The sequence below is a fragment of the Thamnophis sirtalis genome, unplaced genomic scaffold (genome assembly GCF_051295495.1).
Source record: "Thamnophis sirtalis isolate CommonGarterSnake01/CBP01778 unplaced genomic scaffold, rThaSir2_p1.2 scaffold_9, whole genome shotgun sequence".
Lineage (NCBI taxonomy): Eukaryota > Metazoa > Chordata > Lepidosauria > Squamata > Natricidae > Thamnophis > Thamnophis sirtalis.
Genome location: NW_028261389.1, coordinates 21,640,508 through 21,658,449, shown reverse-complemented (window position 1 = coordinate 21,658,449; position 17,942 = coordinate 21,640,508). Strand labels below are relative to the sequence as shown.

The following is a 17,942-nucleotide window of genomic DNA, read 5'->3' as shown; positions in this document are numbered from 1 at the left end:
GCTAGGAATAATGAATTCTACAGAAGGTACGCCATTGTTATCTTCGCACAATGGCTGGTCTTATAGCTTTGAAAAGCACTGTGTTGCTTCCCGAGGTCATGAGGCAAAGGATTAGTAATTTCTTAGAGCAAAACCACTCCTGAGTCAGAAGAAAGCTGAGAGGAATCCCACACTGCTTATGCTCCCTCAAATCAGGATGGCCCATGCGTTACTGTAACATTGCCCCAAAACCAAGTTTTTTAAAAAGATACCCTTTCCAACCCCGGCACTTTTGTTTTGTTTGTTTGGTTGTTTGTTTTATTAGTTTTGTATGCCGCCCACTCCCGAAGGACTCCGGGCGGCTCACAATAAAACAGGGAAAGGGGAATAAATAAGACAATACAAAAAATTTAAAAATGCACAACATTCACAATTGAAGCGGGGCTGGATATTTCAACAGCCCCCAGCCTGTCGGAACAGCCAGGACTTGGTAGCTTTACGGAAGGCCGGGAGGGTGGTAAGGGTCCGGATCTCCACGGGGAGCTCGTTCCAGAGGGCCGGAGCAGCAACAGAGAAGGCTCTCCCCCGGGGAATCACCAGCCGACATTGGCTGGTAGATGGAACCCGGAGAAGGCCAAGCCTGTGCGATTGAATCGGTCTTTGGGAGGTAATTGGCAGGAGGCGGTCCCTCAGGTACCTCTATGGCGGTCTCTATAGTAGCCAACACCTTTGCCAAATCATTAACCGCATTCCTACATTGCACTCACATCTCTTCCAAGTTAGCCCTGTATTGTCTTGTGTGAATACCTCTGCTTCCTATCTGAAAACTCTACAACGCAAGGAACGCTGCCTTGCAGCTTTGACCCTGGGAAGGAGAAACAAACATAATGAACATCTGTAGAGATTCTCAGATTCTCGCCCCTGCGCTTTACTCTCCGTTATCTTCCCAGCCGACCGGTTTGGGCGAACCAGTAGCACCGAAGATCAGCTGCGAGCAAACCGGTTTGCTTCAATAAGCGAGTGAGCCCACCCGCCCGCCCTTGCATTTTACTGACCTTTATTTTCTAAGCTGAGTCGCATGGCAGTTGACATGCCCCAACTGTTTTCCTTCTCAGCGGTAATGCAGAAGGTAAGTTTTCTCTAAACCACCCACATGCGCATAGTGCACGAAGCATGCAACTCAATTAAATCGGTAGGATCCCCCCCTGCTTTTAGTTATACAATTTGGGATGAACACCCTTTGAACGGTGTGGGAGTAAGAATGGATTTCCAGAAGGGGGAAAAATTACAGACTACAGGAACCAGGAGCACTACTCAGGTGACCCTGAGGACACAGATAAGCCTCCAAGTGCTTTAAGGACCCTCTGAAAGGATGCAAGTGACCAGCTGCTGAATGCAAGGAATATAAATCCTTCCATTCCCCACTATCCTCTCAGAGCTGAAGCAGCTTCTCGATGAGAAGCGAAACATCTTCAAAAGAAAAACAAACAAACAAGAAAGTCCAGTTGCCTCCAGAAAAAGCACCTTTGGGACAAACATAAGGAACTTTGCTTAGTCTAAAAGCCCCCAGAAGAGACTCACTTGTAAACATGAATGCATATTGGTTGTTTACATAAAAGGAGCCAATGGGAGAAGGAACTCGGTTCTTATGAGCCATTTTGCAGGTGAGCAATGCAGCAAGTAAAGCAAGTTGTTAAAATATTCATGACTGGGAGAGACATGGGAACAAGGTCAGCCAATGAATAGACACAGCAACTAAGTCAGACAATGGAAGCTTAAACAGATCTAACTCTGTGCAGAGAATTGAAACAGAAACTTAACTAAGAAGTCTGGGTATTAAGCAGTCTGTTGCTCTGAGAAGTAAGAAAGCAGTCTGTCTGGGCTTGTCTGCTGAAATGAAGCTAACTGTTTATGTTTGCCTGTAACTCTCCTGCCTTCTGTTTACTTGGAAGAACCACCTGTTGGTATTGTACATTTATTCATCTATTCTTATGCATATAAAGAAGTTAATGAATCATTAAAAAAACAAAAGAAAGCTGATGGGACAATGCATTTTCGTAAGAATGGTCAGGCCCCAGCTGAAATGTCAGCTACGTATAGCAAATATTATGGCAATAAATAAAAATAAATAAGAACAGCTTGTATTTATTCCTGCATTTACATTTTTATTCATTTCCTGCTATTTATAGCCCACCCCATTCTCCATCCTCAGATTTGCTTGGCCATTGTTGGAAATGACATCCAAATTGGGGGTGGCAACTTGGACAGGCCCACTGCATTGGGATATAATTCTACACACTCAGATTTCCTTCACAAAGCACGAAATCACATTGGGACTTGCATGTCCTCGGCTTCAAGTCATGCGTGAACTCATGCATTATAGCTTTATATTTTGCATGAAGCCAGCTGCTTATTCAACAGACCATTTTTTTTTTAAAGTAGCTTCATGTTCTATCTACACAACAGAAATATGACTTGTTAATTGTGTCACCTTACATTTGCTAAGATGCTGTTAAAAGAAACGAGCAGGAGTTGGAACTGGCTGCAGACATTACTGCTGAAAAAATGGATACCTTTAATTTTGAGAAAGGTTGGTTGGTTTTAATTCTATTTATAATATTTACCACATTTTCAGACTATAAGACACACCGGGGTATAAGATACACCATGATTTTGAAGAGGTAAATTTTTTAAAAAAGTTTTTGCACTCTGCATGCCTCCCAAACCCTCTGCACACCTGTTTTTTTGCCCACCCCCAAAAGGCGAAAAAAAAGCATGCAGAGGGTTTGGGAGGCTTGTACTGTGCTCTTGGGAGCTTGGGGGGGGGGCAAAAACAGCACATTTTTGCTCATTTTTGACCTCCCCAGCCCCCAAGAGCACTTTATAAGCCTCCCAAACCCTCTGCACATCCATTTTTGGAAAGGGAGTGGGGTTTCGGTAGGCCAAAAATGCTGTATTCAGTGTATAAGATGCACCCAGATTTTCACCCTCTTTTTTTGGGGGGGGGGGAAAGGGTGCCTCTTATACTCCGAAAAATACGGTAAATATGGCATCCTTCCTTGCCCGGTTACATCTTTCCCTCCTTTCTCCATAAAGGGTTAGTGTTCCTTTTTCCTACCTTATCAAAATAGCTACTAATTGTTCTTTTGTTCTCTGTATCCTGGTTTTTTTTTTTTAGTTCTGTTTTCGCTGTTTCTGCTAGATTTATTTATGTATTTATATCCTGCCTTTACTATTTTTTTTATAAATAATTTAAGGTGCCAAACATACCTAGCATTTCTTCTTCCTCCTATTTGAGGTGGGTAGGGATGAAAGAAAGTGACTGATCAGAAATCACCCAACTGGCTTTCATATCTAAGACGAAACTAGAACTCACAGTTTCCTGGCTTCTAACTTGATGCCTTGTAAATACTATACAAACCAGTGAGAAACATGCCCTAGGCTCTTTCTTCCTGCTGCAGAAACAGGGAGGATTCTCTTTTCTAGGTGACACAGAGATGAGTAAGGGAAGCCATAAGCATAGAAATATAGTAGGAAGTAAAATTATTTATATCTCCATCTTCCTGGACAGCAACATCGTTAGATATGCAAAGTTGGCTCTCCTTGTGTATTATCCTCCCCATTACACCCACACACATATACCATATTTTTCAGAGTATAAGACACACCAGAGTATAAGACGCATCAAGGTTTTGAAGAGGCAAATTAAAAAAAAGTTTTTTCACTCTGCAAACCTCCCAAAAACAGCCGTCCCCCCCCCCCCCAAAAAGGCATGAATAACCTTTAGGGGGCTTGCAGAGTGCTCCGGGGGGGGGGGAATGAGCAAAAACCAGGCCCATTTTTGGTTAAAAAAAGGGCATGGATAGCTTTTAGGAAGTTTATAGAATGCTCTTTGGGGCTGGGGGGGGGGGTGTTAAAATTGAGCAAAAATGGGCCATTTTTTGCTCATTTCTGCCCTCCTCAGCCCCCAGGAGCTCTTTGAAAGCTTTCTAGAGACACTCGCTTCGGCAGCACATATACTAAAATTGGAACGATACAGAGAAGATTAGCATGGCCCCTGCACAAGGATGACACGCAAATTCGTGAAGCGTTCCATATTTTTTATTTTAAAAAAAGGAAAAAAAAAGAAAGCTTTCTAGAGACTATGCACGGCCATTTTGGTGAAGGGGGCAGGGTTTTGGGAAGCAAAAAATGTTGTATTCAGTGTATAAAACGCACCCAGATTTTCAGCCTCTATTTTGAGGGGGAAAGCTGCATCTTATACTCCCAAAAATACGGTACCTTAAGAGGTTGGAAAGGTGAAAGGGAAGGAAAAGAGAGGCAGCTTGGTCTAGTGGTTAAGGCACAAGATTAGAAACCAGGAAACTGGATCACGTCTTTGAATATTAGAATGATAGGGGAAGGGGGGGAAAGGGAGGGGGCTAAAATAGAGATAGAAATAAGAGGGGGGGAAATAGCAAAAACGATGTTAAGATGATACAATGTATGGTAGAACTATGAGAAGGTTTAGAATTGAAGGATGATAGTAGAAATTACATGAGTAAAAATGAAAATGAAATGTAATTACTAGGAATAATACTGTTATGTTTATTGGTATTGAACTGTATGGCTCCCAGGAATCAAACCATTCACGCAATGAGATGTATAAAAATATAGAAACAAAGAAACTGTGATTTCTAGTCCTGCCTGAGGCATAAAAACTGACTGGGTGACTTTGAGCCAGTCTCTCTCTCTCTCTCTCAACCCACCTCACTTCTGAGGGCTGTTGTTGTGGGGAAAATAGGAGGAAAAAATAATATTGGCTACTAGTTGATAACCCGGCGTTGCCTGGGTATTTTTTTATCCTAATCTTATATTAGACAGGAAAAGCCCTGATTTCGGTAACAATTAAATTAGTTCCAAATGTTTTTCCTGTGCCCTCAGAAGCATCAAAGAAAGTGATACCATCTTATTTTCTAATGTTTCCCCCTTGCCGGAGGGAGCCCCCCTGTGGACTACTGTGAGGCTGTAACCTTGGCGACTTCACTGCACTGCACAGTGGAAGCCATTTTACGGCAGTACGGTAGAAGCCATTGTAAGGCACAACAGGCTGTATCTTAGCAGAACACACACCCAAAGGGGTCTTAGGGGTGTCTTACCCCCACAGTATTTGTTTCCAGAGAGTAAGTCATCTGTGTACCAAGTTTAGTTGAAATTGCTCGAGGCGTTCCAGAGTTATGCTGGAAAACACACACATACACACACACACACACACACACACACACACACACACACACCATTATATATAGAGAGATTTACCAATATTGGAGTTATTTATAAAAATAATAAAGACAGGATAAAAAAGCATATTTTAAAAAATGCAATTTGCCATAGGGAAGATCTCCCGAAACAGCAGGCTTTCAAACATACAAGTTAGCAGCCCCACAAAAGACGACGTTTGTATGAATAAGTCAGCAGGAGCCACAGGATGGGAATTTGACTGCAGTGATTTGAATGTCCTCTGGATATGCTGAAAGCATATTTTTCTAAACCAAAAATCCCCAAAAAGTTATGTTTTCTCTGACAGTTAACCTTTTTGTCCTTGAGATGTAACAAATATTACTATTAATGCATCCTTTAATGAAACTATGCTGAAAAGAAAAGCCTGTTGGATCTTAAATTTTCAATAAAATGTTCACTTCGGTACAAGTTGTTCTCCACCGGTTGCTAAGTGACTGAAGTTACAACCGATTCCAACCTCCTCTCCCCAAAACAAACTCGCAACCCAATTCCAAAGTTTCGACTGCTACCTCCCCCCACAGTCACATGACTGCATTTTGAGCGCTGAGCAACCGTCAAAATTTTTGGTCATTTGCAGCATCCCGTGGTCACATAACCACAATCTGTTTTAGCAAATCTGGCATTTACCTACTTCATTTCAGCAAAAATGGCCCATAGCAAACAACATGTATATTTCATGATCGCCACATTTGCTTAACAACTGCACATTCACTTAATGACTGTACTGATTTGCTTACCATGTTTCCCCAAAAATACGACCTGTCCTGAAACAAGACCTTGCCACATTTTTCGCGTGGGCAAAATATAAGCCCCCCCTGAAAATAAGCCCCCTGGACAACTCCCCCCTCCGGCCAGGCAGAGCACCGCTCACCGACCTAGTGGTATCCCGAAGGCGCCAAGCTGCGGGAGCCAGGGGGAAAGGTGCTCATGTTGCTTGGCGCCTTTGGGATACCGCTAGGTTGGGGAGTGCTGTTCTGCCTGGCCGGAGGGAGGAGTTGCCAGGTGGCTGCTCTCTTGTGAGCGGGCTCCCGAAGAGCTGGGCACAGCCTCAGGGGTGAAGCAGCCATGAGGTGACACCTGGCAAACCCCCTCTCCAGCTGCAGAGCGCCATTCACTGACTTAGGGGCTACCCCTAAGGCGCCAAGCTACGTGGCACTCTGCCCGCCCCCCAGCTCCTGCAGCTTGGCACATTCGGGATTCGCCCTAGATCAGTGCATGGAGCTCTGCCCAGCTAGGGAGGGTGGTTGCGCGAGCGCCTGTTCCGCCGCAGCTTGCATGTGTGCATGGTCACCTCATGGCTGCTTCACCCCTGAGGCTGTGCCCGGCTCTTTGGGAGCCCGCTCGCAAGGGAGCAGCCGCCCGGCAACCCCAAAACAATAAGCCCTCCCCTGATAATAAGGCCGAAGCCATATTTTGTGGGACAAAAGTAAATAAGACCCTGTCTTATTTTCAGGGAAACACGGTAATGAGTGCTGCAAAAATAGATTGTAAAATTGGGTCTATCTTGTAATGATTGGTTTATGGCCATCAACACTTCCACCCAGAATGAGCAACCTTCCTTATGGTTGTAAGTCAAGGACCAACTGTATGAGTTCTTTCATTGCTGCAACGATCCTGATTGCTTTTCAGATCTGTCTTACCTGACCCACAGCGGCCCCGATACTGCCGGTGCCATCCACAATCCCTGTCACGGTTGCAAGAGCCTCGCTACTTCCTTTGATCGCGTCCTGATGTCCCAGGTCAGCAGAAATGGCAGAGCTGATCATGTTGGAAGGGCCTCCAATAAAAAAGCCTACGAAACAATCAAAAGGAAAATGCAGCTAAGGATGAGAAGACGGAAGAAGCGGGCTCTGTTTCCGATACAAAGCAAGACTATCTTCATCTGAACTTGCAACCTTGCCCCTTAACCAAAGAAAACTGTCAAAAAGTCAGACCAGCCATGCATCCAAACATCAGTGGAAATATTAAAATGTGCTGATTTAGTTTAGAGTCATTGTTAGTTTGCAATCACACAATCATTCCCCATTGGCTGGGGAATTCTCGGAGTTGAAATCTACACATCTTCAAGCTGCCAAGGTGGAGAAACACTGGTCTAGACCCGGGATGGCAAACCTATGGCACGCTTCCCTGAAGCCTCCGGAACACAAAAAACCAGCCCTACAGGCAAGCCAGAATTTTGGAACAAACTTCCAGTTTGCTCGTAGGGCCGGTTTAAGCCCTCCGGAGCCTTCAAGGGCATTCCGGAGTCTTCCCTGAAGGCTCCGGAGGACGAAAAACGACCCTACAAGCAAATCAGAAGTCACTTCCAGTTTGCTCATAGGGCCATTTTTAGTCCTCCAGAGCCTTCAGGGAAGCCTCCTGAGGGCTCCTGAACGCTCCAGAGGGCTAAAATGACCCTACAAGCAACCCAGAAGTGACTTCCAGTTTGCTCATAGGGTCGTTTTTTGCCCTCTGGAGGGGCGGGGGTGGGAAGGCTGTTTTTGCCCTCCCCAAGCTCCTATAAAGCCTCTGGAGCCTGGGGAGGACAAAAAAAGCATGCAAAAAATGGGGGGAGCGCCTGCTGAGGGGTGTTGTGCATTGCATTATGGGTGTGGGATGCCCACGCACCCCCCCCGGGCTCCCCCCACTTATGACATGTGAGACAAAAAAGGTTCACCATCACCGGTCTAAACTATTGCTTATTCGCAATCTTGCTCGTGCTTTTCTCATCGTTAAGTTTTCATAGTCTAGGTCCATGATGTCAAACCTATGGCATGCGTGCCAGAGGTGGCACGCAGCACCCTCTCTGATGGCATGCGAGCCGTCGCCCCAGTTCAGCTCTGCCATACATGCATGCACACCTCCCTCTGGCCAGCTGGCCTTCGCAACTCTGCCATGCATGCGCAGGTGGTGGGGTGTATGCGGGGGGGGCAGGGTACATGGGTAGGGCTGTGTGTGCATGTGTAGGGGTGGGACACATGCACAGGGCCCATGGGCGCATTGCATTTTGGGGCTTTGGGCACGCATATGCATTCACACACACACAACACACACACACTTTGGGCACTCGGTCTGGAAAAGGTTCGTCATCACTGGTCTAGGTCATGTCAGCAACTGGCCCACGCAAATAAGTGAAGCCCCATCCACAGGATGCAGGCAGCATGCAAAACCGCACCCCCTTTAGTCTGCAGAAGAACCTCTCTTCACGGAACCAGCCCCTGGTGCGCAAAAGGTTGGGGGCCACTGATATAGTGTCCCATTAGTCAATGGAAATTAGATAACCACCTATGTGTTTGCTCCCCTCTCCCAAAGCTGCTGATTGTGAACTTCTGGAAGAAGGGAAAGCAAAATTTACAATATTCCTTAAATGCTATGGCAGTAGACCCAAAGGTGCTTTTTCAAAAGGCAACTGGATTTTCTGGTTTTTCTTTGAAGATGTTTCACTTCTCATCCAGAAGATTGATACGATCTGAAGAGAAACCAGAGCGTTTTAGTTATACTAAGATTTATACTCTCCTCCAGAAGCTTTTTGGATGAGAAGCGAAAAGTCTTCAAAGAAAAACCAGAAAGTCCAGTGGCCTTTTGCAAAAGCACCTTTGGAAAAACCATGACCTGGATGACTGAGAATCTACCCAGACACCGACGGCAGTAAAGTCTTGTAACATACTAGACTTCAAATGATTGCTTCATACGTTGCAGTAAACCACGATTTTAGTATTGAATAACCCATTTGGTTATAGAAGATGCTGTTATAAATCTGCTGGATTACAAATAACAGTGGTTAGGTTTGCCTATCACACTAGGCAAAGACCAACAAGCCAGACAGGCTACAGCTGGAAGAAAATATTGAAACAAGCCAAGATATGACGTTATGAAAACAGATCTTTACTGTCCCTGAAAATATGTTGATCTTTTACCTGTAATCGCCATGATAACAGCATTGATAGGTTTATTATTTGGGGAACCTATGGGAAGAAAGAAAAGAAAAAGGTCATAATTCTTTTTGCCACAACAGATAAAAAGTTCAGGATTGGCTGAAAAGCAGATTATAAAAGAGACCCTTTACAAAATTATGCATTGGCGGGGTATGTTAACAGTGCCTTAATCTTCTGCTGCAACAGAGGGTTTCTTTAACTTTGCCTTCACTGATGGTTAAGTATGCTTCCCTCTCAAAACCAGGGGAGGAAGATGAGGAAGACAAGAGAAGTTATATGCTAGCTGTATTCAGTTGGGTCCATAGTTGAACTACTGGAGCAATTTTGGATCAATAAAACTTTGATTCTCCCTGAAGTGGAATAGAACATTTAGCAAGGCAGCCAAGAACACTGGACTGAAAGGACCTTACATTTCATAGATGAACCTACAAAACCAAAGGGAACAGCTTGTTCCCTTTCTTACTGAAAGCAAGAATTCAGCAAAAGGGGTTTTGCCAAGCACTGATCTAATCAAGCGATATGGCCAAGAGTGAGTGATGGAAGCTGCTAATGCAATATTTCAACGGAAGTGCAGACTTGAGGACTATCTATGAAACCTCCAAAATAATAACAAGCTTTGCTTTTGCTCACTGCTCTAACCCAGAAAGGGTTAAATCAAAAGAAATGAATCAAGGGGGAAACCCACAGGTGCTCAATTCTAAAAATTACAGGGTTTCCAGCAAAATGATAGAAGCAATGGATTTCAACTAAAGCTTATGATACTTCAAAGCCATAATTACCCTAAGAAATGAGCAGTAGCAAAACCACTACTGTCACTTGTGCCCATGGCCTGAACACCGGCAATGATCCAATAAAGGTACATCTGCACAAGTGCAGATAGCGCCCTCTACTGGAAAAGAATATTCTCCTTTTCCTGTTCATTCCAGCACACAATGGAACACTCAGTTTGTGGATCTCCCAGAAGCACCTGGTTCACCACTAATGAAAGCAGGATGGAAAGGAGGAAAGCAGAAGAGTTTTACCTGCCTGGCTTATTCAGCAGGCTTCTTGTAATATTTTTTTTTTTAAGGTTGCTGAGAATGCTATCTCTTATTAAACTCAAAAGCAGAGTTGATTGTAACCCATTTCAATTGCTGATTTAATACGGTAAAGAAAACAGGGCCTCCCTATGTTTCGTGCATAAGATAAGGAGGCTAGATAAACAAGCTCATGCCATGAAACCTATTGTGCAGGAAAATACTCACGGCTGTATCCAAAGAGAGATCCAATAGCCAAGATGAGGCTAATAGCTAATACAGGAGCTCTTTTTTGTAGCACATCAGATATAAAACCTTGGATAGTACCACCTGTAGAAATAGAAGGAATAAAGACTATCACAACAGATCGTAATCATTATGCGCACCAAGAATCAACATTTATTGCTTTACTGTTTTTACAATGCTGGAAGCTACCCAGAATCATTGGACAGTGAGATGGTAGGCATATAAATGTAATCTTTTTTTTAAAGCACAATTGGCTACAAATTTAGCTGTCTTTCATACATTGTGTTGACTGGAAGATTCTCCAGCCACTGTTCTAAACCATCTTTTTTCCATTTTGGTTTTCTCCAAAGTGAGACTTGAAGTTTCCAGACCGCCCAGATAGCAACACTACTGGTAAGAATTTTGGGATTTGAAGATGGGGGTGTGCCCAACTGTGGGGAAGCTGCTGTAGGCAATTAGATTGGTGTAGTGCCAGTTTGATATAGTAGTTAAGGTGTGGCCTAGAAACCAGGAAACTGTGAAACTTACGCATCAAAGCCCACTGGGAGACTTTGGGCCAATCAACAGGAGACTGTGAATTCTAGCCCACTTAGGCATGAAAGTCCACTGGAAGGACTTTGAACCAATCATCAGGAGACGGTGAGTTCTAGTCCCGCCTTAGGCATGAAAGCCCACTGGAAGGACTTTGGACCAATCACCAGGAGACTGTGAATTCTAGTCCCGCCTTAGGCATAAAAACCAGCTAACTGGCTTGGGGCTAGTCACTCTCTCTTAGGCCACCCACCTTATAGAATTGTTATTGTGGGTGTGAGGAAGAAGTATTATGTAAGTTCACTGTTTTGAGTTACTTATAAAATAATAAAGGCAGGATAAACTCTAATAAATAAATACATTTGACATCCTCCTACTACATCCATCATCATTTTGCCTGTCAGTCACTAATTGGTAGACAAGCGGTGTCTACTTAGTTTCTAGAAACTAGAATTCTCACCCACATCCTGCCACGTCCTCTTCTAATCCCACAATGAACTGAAAATGAAATATAACAACAAAAAGAATTTGTCTTTTGCTTCATAGTCATACCTATAATGCCTCCAACATCATACCAGATTGAGAGCTGGTCGGCTTCTGCCTCCTTCCAACCAAAATTGTTGCTGAGGTAGAAAGGCAGCCAGAAGAAGAAGGAGTAGTTCACTAGCTTCAGGCAAGCATAGGCCAAGGAATACTGAAACAAATAAATACCATCCCAAGAGAAAATCTGTTAGAATCAAAACAACCCTAGCTGAGCTAGCATGGCTTTGTAATTCTATAGAGCAGGGGTGTCCAACCTTGGCAACTTTAAGGTTTGTGGACTTCAACTCCCAGAATTCCCCAGCCAGATGATTATACCTTTATTAAAGCTGTAGGATGGGCACAAGTGAGAGTAGTGACATTGTTGCTGTTCAGTTGTTAGGATAATTAGGATTTTGAAGTATCATAAGCTTTAGTTGAAATTCCTTCTGTCATTTTGCTGGATCTCTGTAATTTCTAGAATTCAGCTTCTGGAAGTGGCCCCCTTGATTTATGTATTTATTTCCAAGGTTGGCTAACTTAAAAGTGAATCAGGTTCATTTTTTTCTATTCCAAGGAATGCCTGACATAGACTGTCAGATCTTGAACAGAAAAATCTGAACCTGATCCATTAGAAAATGGGTTGGATGAACTGGAATCAGTTACCGCCTGTCAGTCTAACTCAATGCACCAGTATGAGAGAAACAAACAATGGGAAGCGCTACCTGGCTTTCTTAAAAATGCAGAATGAGTGACGCTGTCTCTTCCCACAAGGTCTACGCAGCATTATTTAATATTGACTTAGTCAGTGAGTCTCAATCTCAGCAACTTTAAGATAGGTGGAGAACTCCCCAGAGTTCTGGCTGGGGAATTCCGGGAGTTAGAGACCCACACATCTTACAATTGCCAAGATTTAGAAATACTGGATGAGGTAGACTTTAGGGGCAGGTCAGGGGTGAAATGCTACCGGTTTGGACCGGTTTGCCTGAACCGGTAGTAAAAATGCTACCTGTTCCCCCGAACCGGTAGTAAAAAAAATGCTACTGGTTCGGGCGCATCAGTTTTTCCGACTATCAGCCGTGATGCACGATTTATATTAGCTAGAAAGCAGGATCTCCTGCTTTCTAGATAATCTAAATCATGTGGCACAGCGGATTCCCCTCCCCTCACGGTTCGCTGCAATAGCAGGCTCCACCCACCTGCCCGTGAGCTCACATTGCTATTGAACCGATAGCAAAGGTAAGTGGATTTCACCCATGGGGCAGATGGACACTTTTGGAAGTCGACAGTATGTAACGGAATTCTCAAGGGTAATGCCAGTCAGAAACCACACAATGACAAGGAAGGAAACTTAATTAGTTTGCTCCTCACCACCCCAAGATGTTGTCTATCACTTCACTTACTTCTGCCTCTCTTTTTTGGCGGGGGGCAGGTTGGTATATTGCTAAGCTAAGAATTGGTGTGCAGCTGTCCACTGTTCCTTTTCTTCTATTTCCTCTTGCCCCATGTGGGCACTAAAGATATTCCTAGAAATAAAAACAAAGCTTTGCAGCATGCTAGCTTCCATTTTTATTTAAGTAAAACTTTCTTGACTAAAAATACCGGAGGGGGGAAAGGAGATTTGGGGGGCGGGCACCAAGACAGTATCCTTAAAAATACTTGTGCCCATAGATATCATGTGATCTTGTTTCTTAGTTCTATCTATCTATCTATCTATCTATCTATCTATCTATCTATCTATCTATCTATCTATCACTGGAAGGGGATGATAACAGCACCCTTACCAATAAGACGCCAGGCAGACAGCACGCCTGAAAAAATCCAATGGCCTGGGATGGAGCATTTCTACCACTGCTCAGGTCTGATGCCTGAATGGTGTGATTCTGCTCATCGAAATCTTCATTCTCGTGGCTGCTAATTAATGGCTCAGTGGCATCTTCCTCAACAGCTTCACCCTCCCCTTCTGTGCCAATTTCAGGGAGGCCTAGGAGAAATCACAGAAAGGCAACCTAAAAAACAAAGGAAGGGACAATCCCCTCTTCTCGTGTCTGCTCTTTTGAGCTATGGTTCTTCCCTTCTGAATCGGCTCCCTTACGCTCTCTTCTTTCCCTTTCCTCGGGCTGAGAAATGCTTCTGGATGGGGCTGTGCAGAAACACCCAAATTCTATTCTGACACACTCAAAAGAATCCTGTGTGATCCTGACACCGACTCTCTCCACTGTACGTGTCTGGCCGTTACTTGGAAGACCCAACAAATTAGTGCATTCCCTTTAGGACTGGAGTCAGACTTCTCCAACGGCAAGACTGGTATGACGTACTTGCAGTGTGACTAAATTTACAGTAGTAGTAGTAGTAGTAGTAGTAGTAGTAGTAGTAGTAGTAGTAGTCGTCGTCGTCCATTTGGATTATTGTAATGCACTGCACATGGGGCTGCCCTTGAAGAGTATCTGGAAGCTTCATCTGATACAGAGAGCAGCATTGTAGGTGATTGCAGATTCTATAACAGCTTTGTTCCCTATGCCATTCGCCTAGTAAACTCGCAAGATTCATTTTTCTCGCCATGTACATGTATCCATCCAAATTAGACTGTGGTGTTTTTCTGTGTCATAGAATAATATGTACAGGGTATGTGGGTATATGCATATTTATTTATTTATTCATCATGTTTTTAAGTGTATACTAGCCGATAACCCGGCATTGCCTGGGTATTTATTTATAGGGAGAAAATGTCTGACCAAACATAATTTCTACTGTTGGATTTTCCCCCTTAACAGAGGGAGCCCCCTTGTGGAGTACTGTGAAGCCGTTTCCATGGCCACTGTGCTGTACAGTAGAAGTCAGTTTACAGCAGTATAGTAGAAGCCATTTAAAGGCACAACAGGCTGCATCTTAACAGAACACACACACCCCCGAGGGGTGTTAGGGGTGTCTTACCCCCACAGTATTTTTCTCCAGAGAGTAAGTTATCTGTGTACAAAGTTTGGTTGAAATTGCGATCCAGGATTATGCTAGAACATACACACACACAGCCATTTTTATATAGATAGATTGAAGGTGGTGACCCTTTGGGAACTGTATGCAATGAAATTTCATTTTAATGCATGCCGATTTGTGTACCTTCAAAGTGACAATAAAGTTACACTAAGTCTAAGTTACGTGTGTTCCTAGAATACATATTGCACCTCTGCTCCACAATCTGCATTGGTCACTACATTAATTTTTAGCTTTGCTGTATGCCTTTTGGAATCACTTGTTTGTAAGATGGGTGGGGTACTGTTTAATTTGATAAATAGAGACAATTTCAAAGCTCTACCAGCCGCAGTTCTAATGGGCAGATGAGACTTGAAGAAAGATGCCCCACAACAGGTTTTTACAAGCCGGTTTCAGCATCTGAACAAATTAACTTTTTCTCTGCCACTTTTTGGGCTTCCTCTGCAAGCATAAAAAAAAAGTAAGGATGCGTATACTGTGTTTCTTTACAGACGCTATCGCTGAGTCCAAACAAAGAAAGTGCTTTGGTAATCACAAGAACAAATAAGATTGAAGTAAAATAAACATTCTGGTCTTATAACCACTAGCAGCATCTACCTAGTTGCATCTGAATAGCAAGAGGTGAACAACAAAGCTCTTTTCCCAACCTTACAAGGAAATCAGTTGCTCTTTGGTTCTTCCCTTCCTATCTAGAACATCTAAACCACCTTTTTGGGGGTATACAGAAGATGGCATATATAACAGCCATGCTTTGGATTCATGGCAGAGATCTGCACACTCACAAATCCATAGAGGCTGCCTTACATCAGGATAGAAATTCCATCCCAACCCATGAGCCGAGACAGCACAGTGGTTAAGAGTGCAGCAGTGCAAGCTACTTCAGCTGACTGCTAGCTGCAGTTCAAATCTCACCAGGCTCATGGTTGACTCAGCCTTCCATCCTTCCAAGGTCAGTAAAATGAGGATTGTTCGGGAGCAGTAGGCTGACTCTGTAAACTGCTTAGAGAGGGCTGTAAAAGCACTATGAAGCGGTATATAAGTCTAAGTGCTATCTTATCAGGTGCATCCAGGGTTTCCTGTTGTTTCACCCCACATGCAGCACTTGGCAAAACATTTTCAGGCTTTGGAGTCAAAGGCATACAGCCCACTTTGAAGTATTTTGCAACCTCATCTGCCTCTTGGAGGTATCATGACCAAAATTAAACTCTGAGGAAGTTGCTCTGAAGAACTCGGATGTAATAAAATGTGAATCCACTTCGAAGTACTCTACCAGGCCACAACAGCCCCATTAAAAGTTAATTCTGTACTGCGAGTCATCAGCCTCGATTCAGATGCAGCACTGCAGACATTTTGCCAAGCGAAATGTTGGAACGGTTTTATTACTGCCATATTATTGTTCTTGCAGTTGTCTTTTTAGTTATGAAGTTCAAAAACGTGCATCCCATTTTGTTCTTGTGTTGACCAATTTAGACTTGTTATAAAAGCAGGCTCAGTGGTGGGATTCAGCCAGTTCGCACCACTTCGGGAGAATCGGTTGTTAACTTTCAGAGCAATTTGGTGAACTGATTGTTGGAAGAAATCTTTAGGGCAGAGAACCGGTTGTTAAATGATTTGAATCCCACCATTGGGCAGGATACACAGTATAGGTCATCCTCAACTTATGACCACAATTGAACCCAAAACATATGTCGTTAAGTGAGATATTTGTTAAGTGAATTTTGCCCTGTTTTACGACCTTTCTGGCCTCGGTTGTTAAGTAAATCATTGCTATTGATAAGTTAGTAACCTGGTTGTTAAGTGAATCTGGCTTCCCCGTTGACTTTGCTTGTCAGAAGGTTGCAAAATGGGATCACGTGAGCCTGGGACACAGCAACCCGTTGTAAGTATGAACCAGTTGCCAAGCGTCTGAATTTTGGTCACACGATCATGGGGACGCTGCAAAGGTCATGACTCTGAAAAACGGTCACAAGTCACATTTTCCAGTGCGGCTGTAACTTTGAACGGTCCCTAAACAAACTGTTGTAAATCGAGGATTACCTGTTAACGTTTAAAATGGGGGGAAAAACTTGCCCTTAATGTTAGTATCCAACGCGGTTTTGAATATTTAATATGGATTTTGACTGGCGTGCCAAGTCAAAAATTAACTATGCCCCACTTGCAGTTTGGGTTTGAGAGCAGGAAAGACAAAACAAGTGAAAAGGTGCTTCTACTTACCTACTTCTTTGGGAGAAATCACAAGGCCAAAAAAGACAATAACTCCCCCAGCAAACTGGACTGATGATGTCACCAGGAAGGCATACTGAAAGGAGATAGGGAAAAACCAATGAGGATATTTCATGGGTGACTGTTGGATTCTCTTATCTTAAGTCAAGCAATTAATCCTTCCGGTATTTTATTTTTGCTTGTATAGGAAGTCCCAACATATTTTTATTGGAAGGCACAGTGAAACGCTGAGAAGTTTAATAAATAAAAACACACAATTCACGCTGAAATACGACTGGCTCCAATCCAGGTAGGACAATGACAGGAAGCCTCACCCACCTCATAGCCATACTGCAGAACCGATGAGGCAAGAAATGCTCCAAGGATATTACCCACTGATGCACAGGCACTCCAGAGTCCAAAAACAAATCCTCTCCTGAATGTGAAATTTTAAAAAAATAAATAAATTAAGTTGGGTAATAACTCGGGAGTCAGGCAATAAAAGAAAAGAAAATCTAAAGCAATTATTCCCCTTTAACAATTTGAACAAGGCAGATGCAAGCATTTCGTATCGACTCGTCGAAAAACCATTTTAAAATTCACTTCCCTCAAACAACATTGCATATACAGGAGTTCAGTTTTACAAGTTGATTTTTTTAGGACTATCACAACACTGCTACTATAAAGGAGCTGTGGTGGCACAGTGGTCAGAATGCAATATTGCAGGCTAATTCTGCTGACTGGCAACTGCCGGCAGTTCGAGACTCACCAGACTCAAGGTGGACTCAGCCTTCCATCCTTCCAAGGTTGTTAAAATGAGGACCCAGATTATTGGGGGAAATAGGTGACTCTGTAAACCACTTAGAGAGGGCCGTAAAGAACTGTGAAGCGGTATATAAGTCTAAGTGCCATCGCTATTGCTATAAAAAGTTACCCCATAAAAAGGTGAAGAATGTTCTAACGGAAAGCTTCTGTTACCAAGCACTTCGAAGTATTCTGGGTAGGACGGTACAGAAAGTGTGTTATCATGCTGTGCATGTCTTGTTTGTTTCAGCATGCACACTTTTCAGACCCAGAAAGGGACAACTGAAAATAATGGATTTAAGAATTAGAGAACGAGAAGCCATCCTTTGGATTAAAAAAAAACTTGAATAACTGAAGTGCATTCATTTGATTTTAAAAGTTCATATGTAAAATAATGTATGCTGTATGGAAAAAAAAAATCTACCCCAAAATTAAGATAACCTGAGGATGATATGCAGCA

At 43.3% G+C, this 17,942-nt stretch overlaps 1 protein-coding gene and 1 non-coding gene across 2 annotated transcripts in view; one reads left to right on the top strand and one right to left on the bottom strand.

Moving 5' to 3' along the window:
- SLC37A3 (solute carrier family 37 member 3) overlaps positions 1–17,942 on the bottom strand; it is a 44,619-nt gene that overhangs the window by 10,161 nt on the left and 16,516 nt on the right. The window contains exons 7-13 of the mRNA XM_087723010.1: positions 17,018–17,114; positions 16,691–16,775; positions 13,270–13,469; positions 11,519–11,660; positions 10,418–10,519; positions 9,156–9,203; positions 6,900–7,051 (exon numbers count right to left, since the gene is read on the bottom strand). Of these exons, the coding sequence (XP_087579136.1) occupies positions 6,900–7,051; positions 9,156–9,203; positions 10,418–10,519; positions 11,519–11,660; positions 13,270–13,469; positions 16,691–16,775; positions 17,018–17,114 (826 nt within the window). The remainder of the gene's footprint in view (positions 1–6,899; positions 7,052–9,155; positions 9,204–10,417; positions 10,520–11,518; positions 11,661–13,269; positions 13,470–16,690; positions 16,776–17,017; positions 17,115–17,942) is intronic.
- Positions 3,979–4,081, top strand: LOC148044060 (U6 spliceosomal RNA). The gene has a single exon (XR_015697784.1). It is a non-coding gene; the product is annotated as a U6 spliceosomal RNA (small nuclear RNA).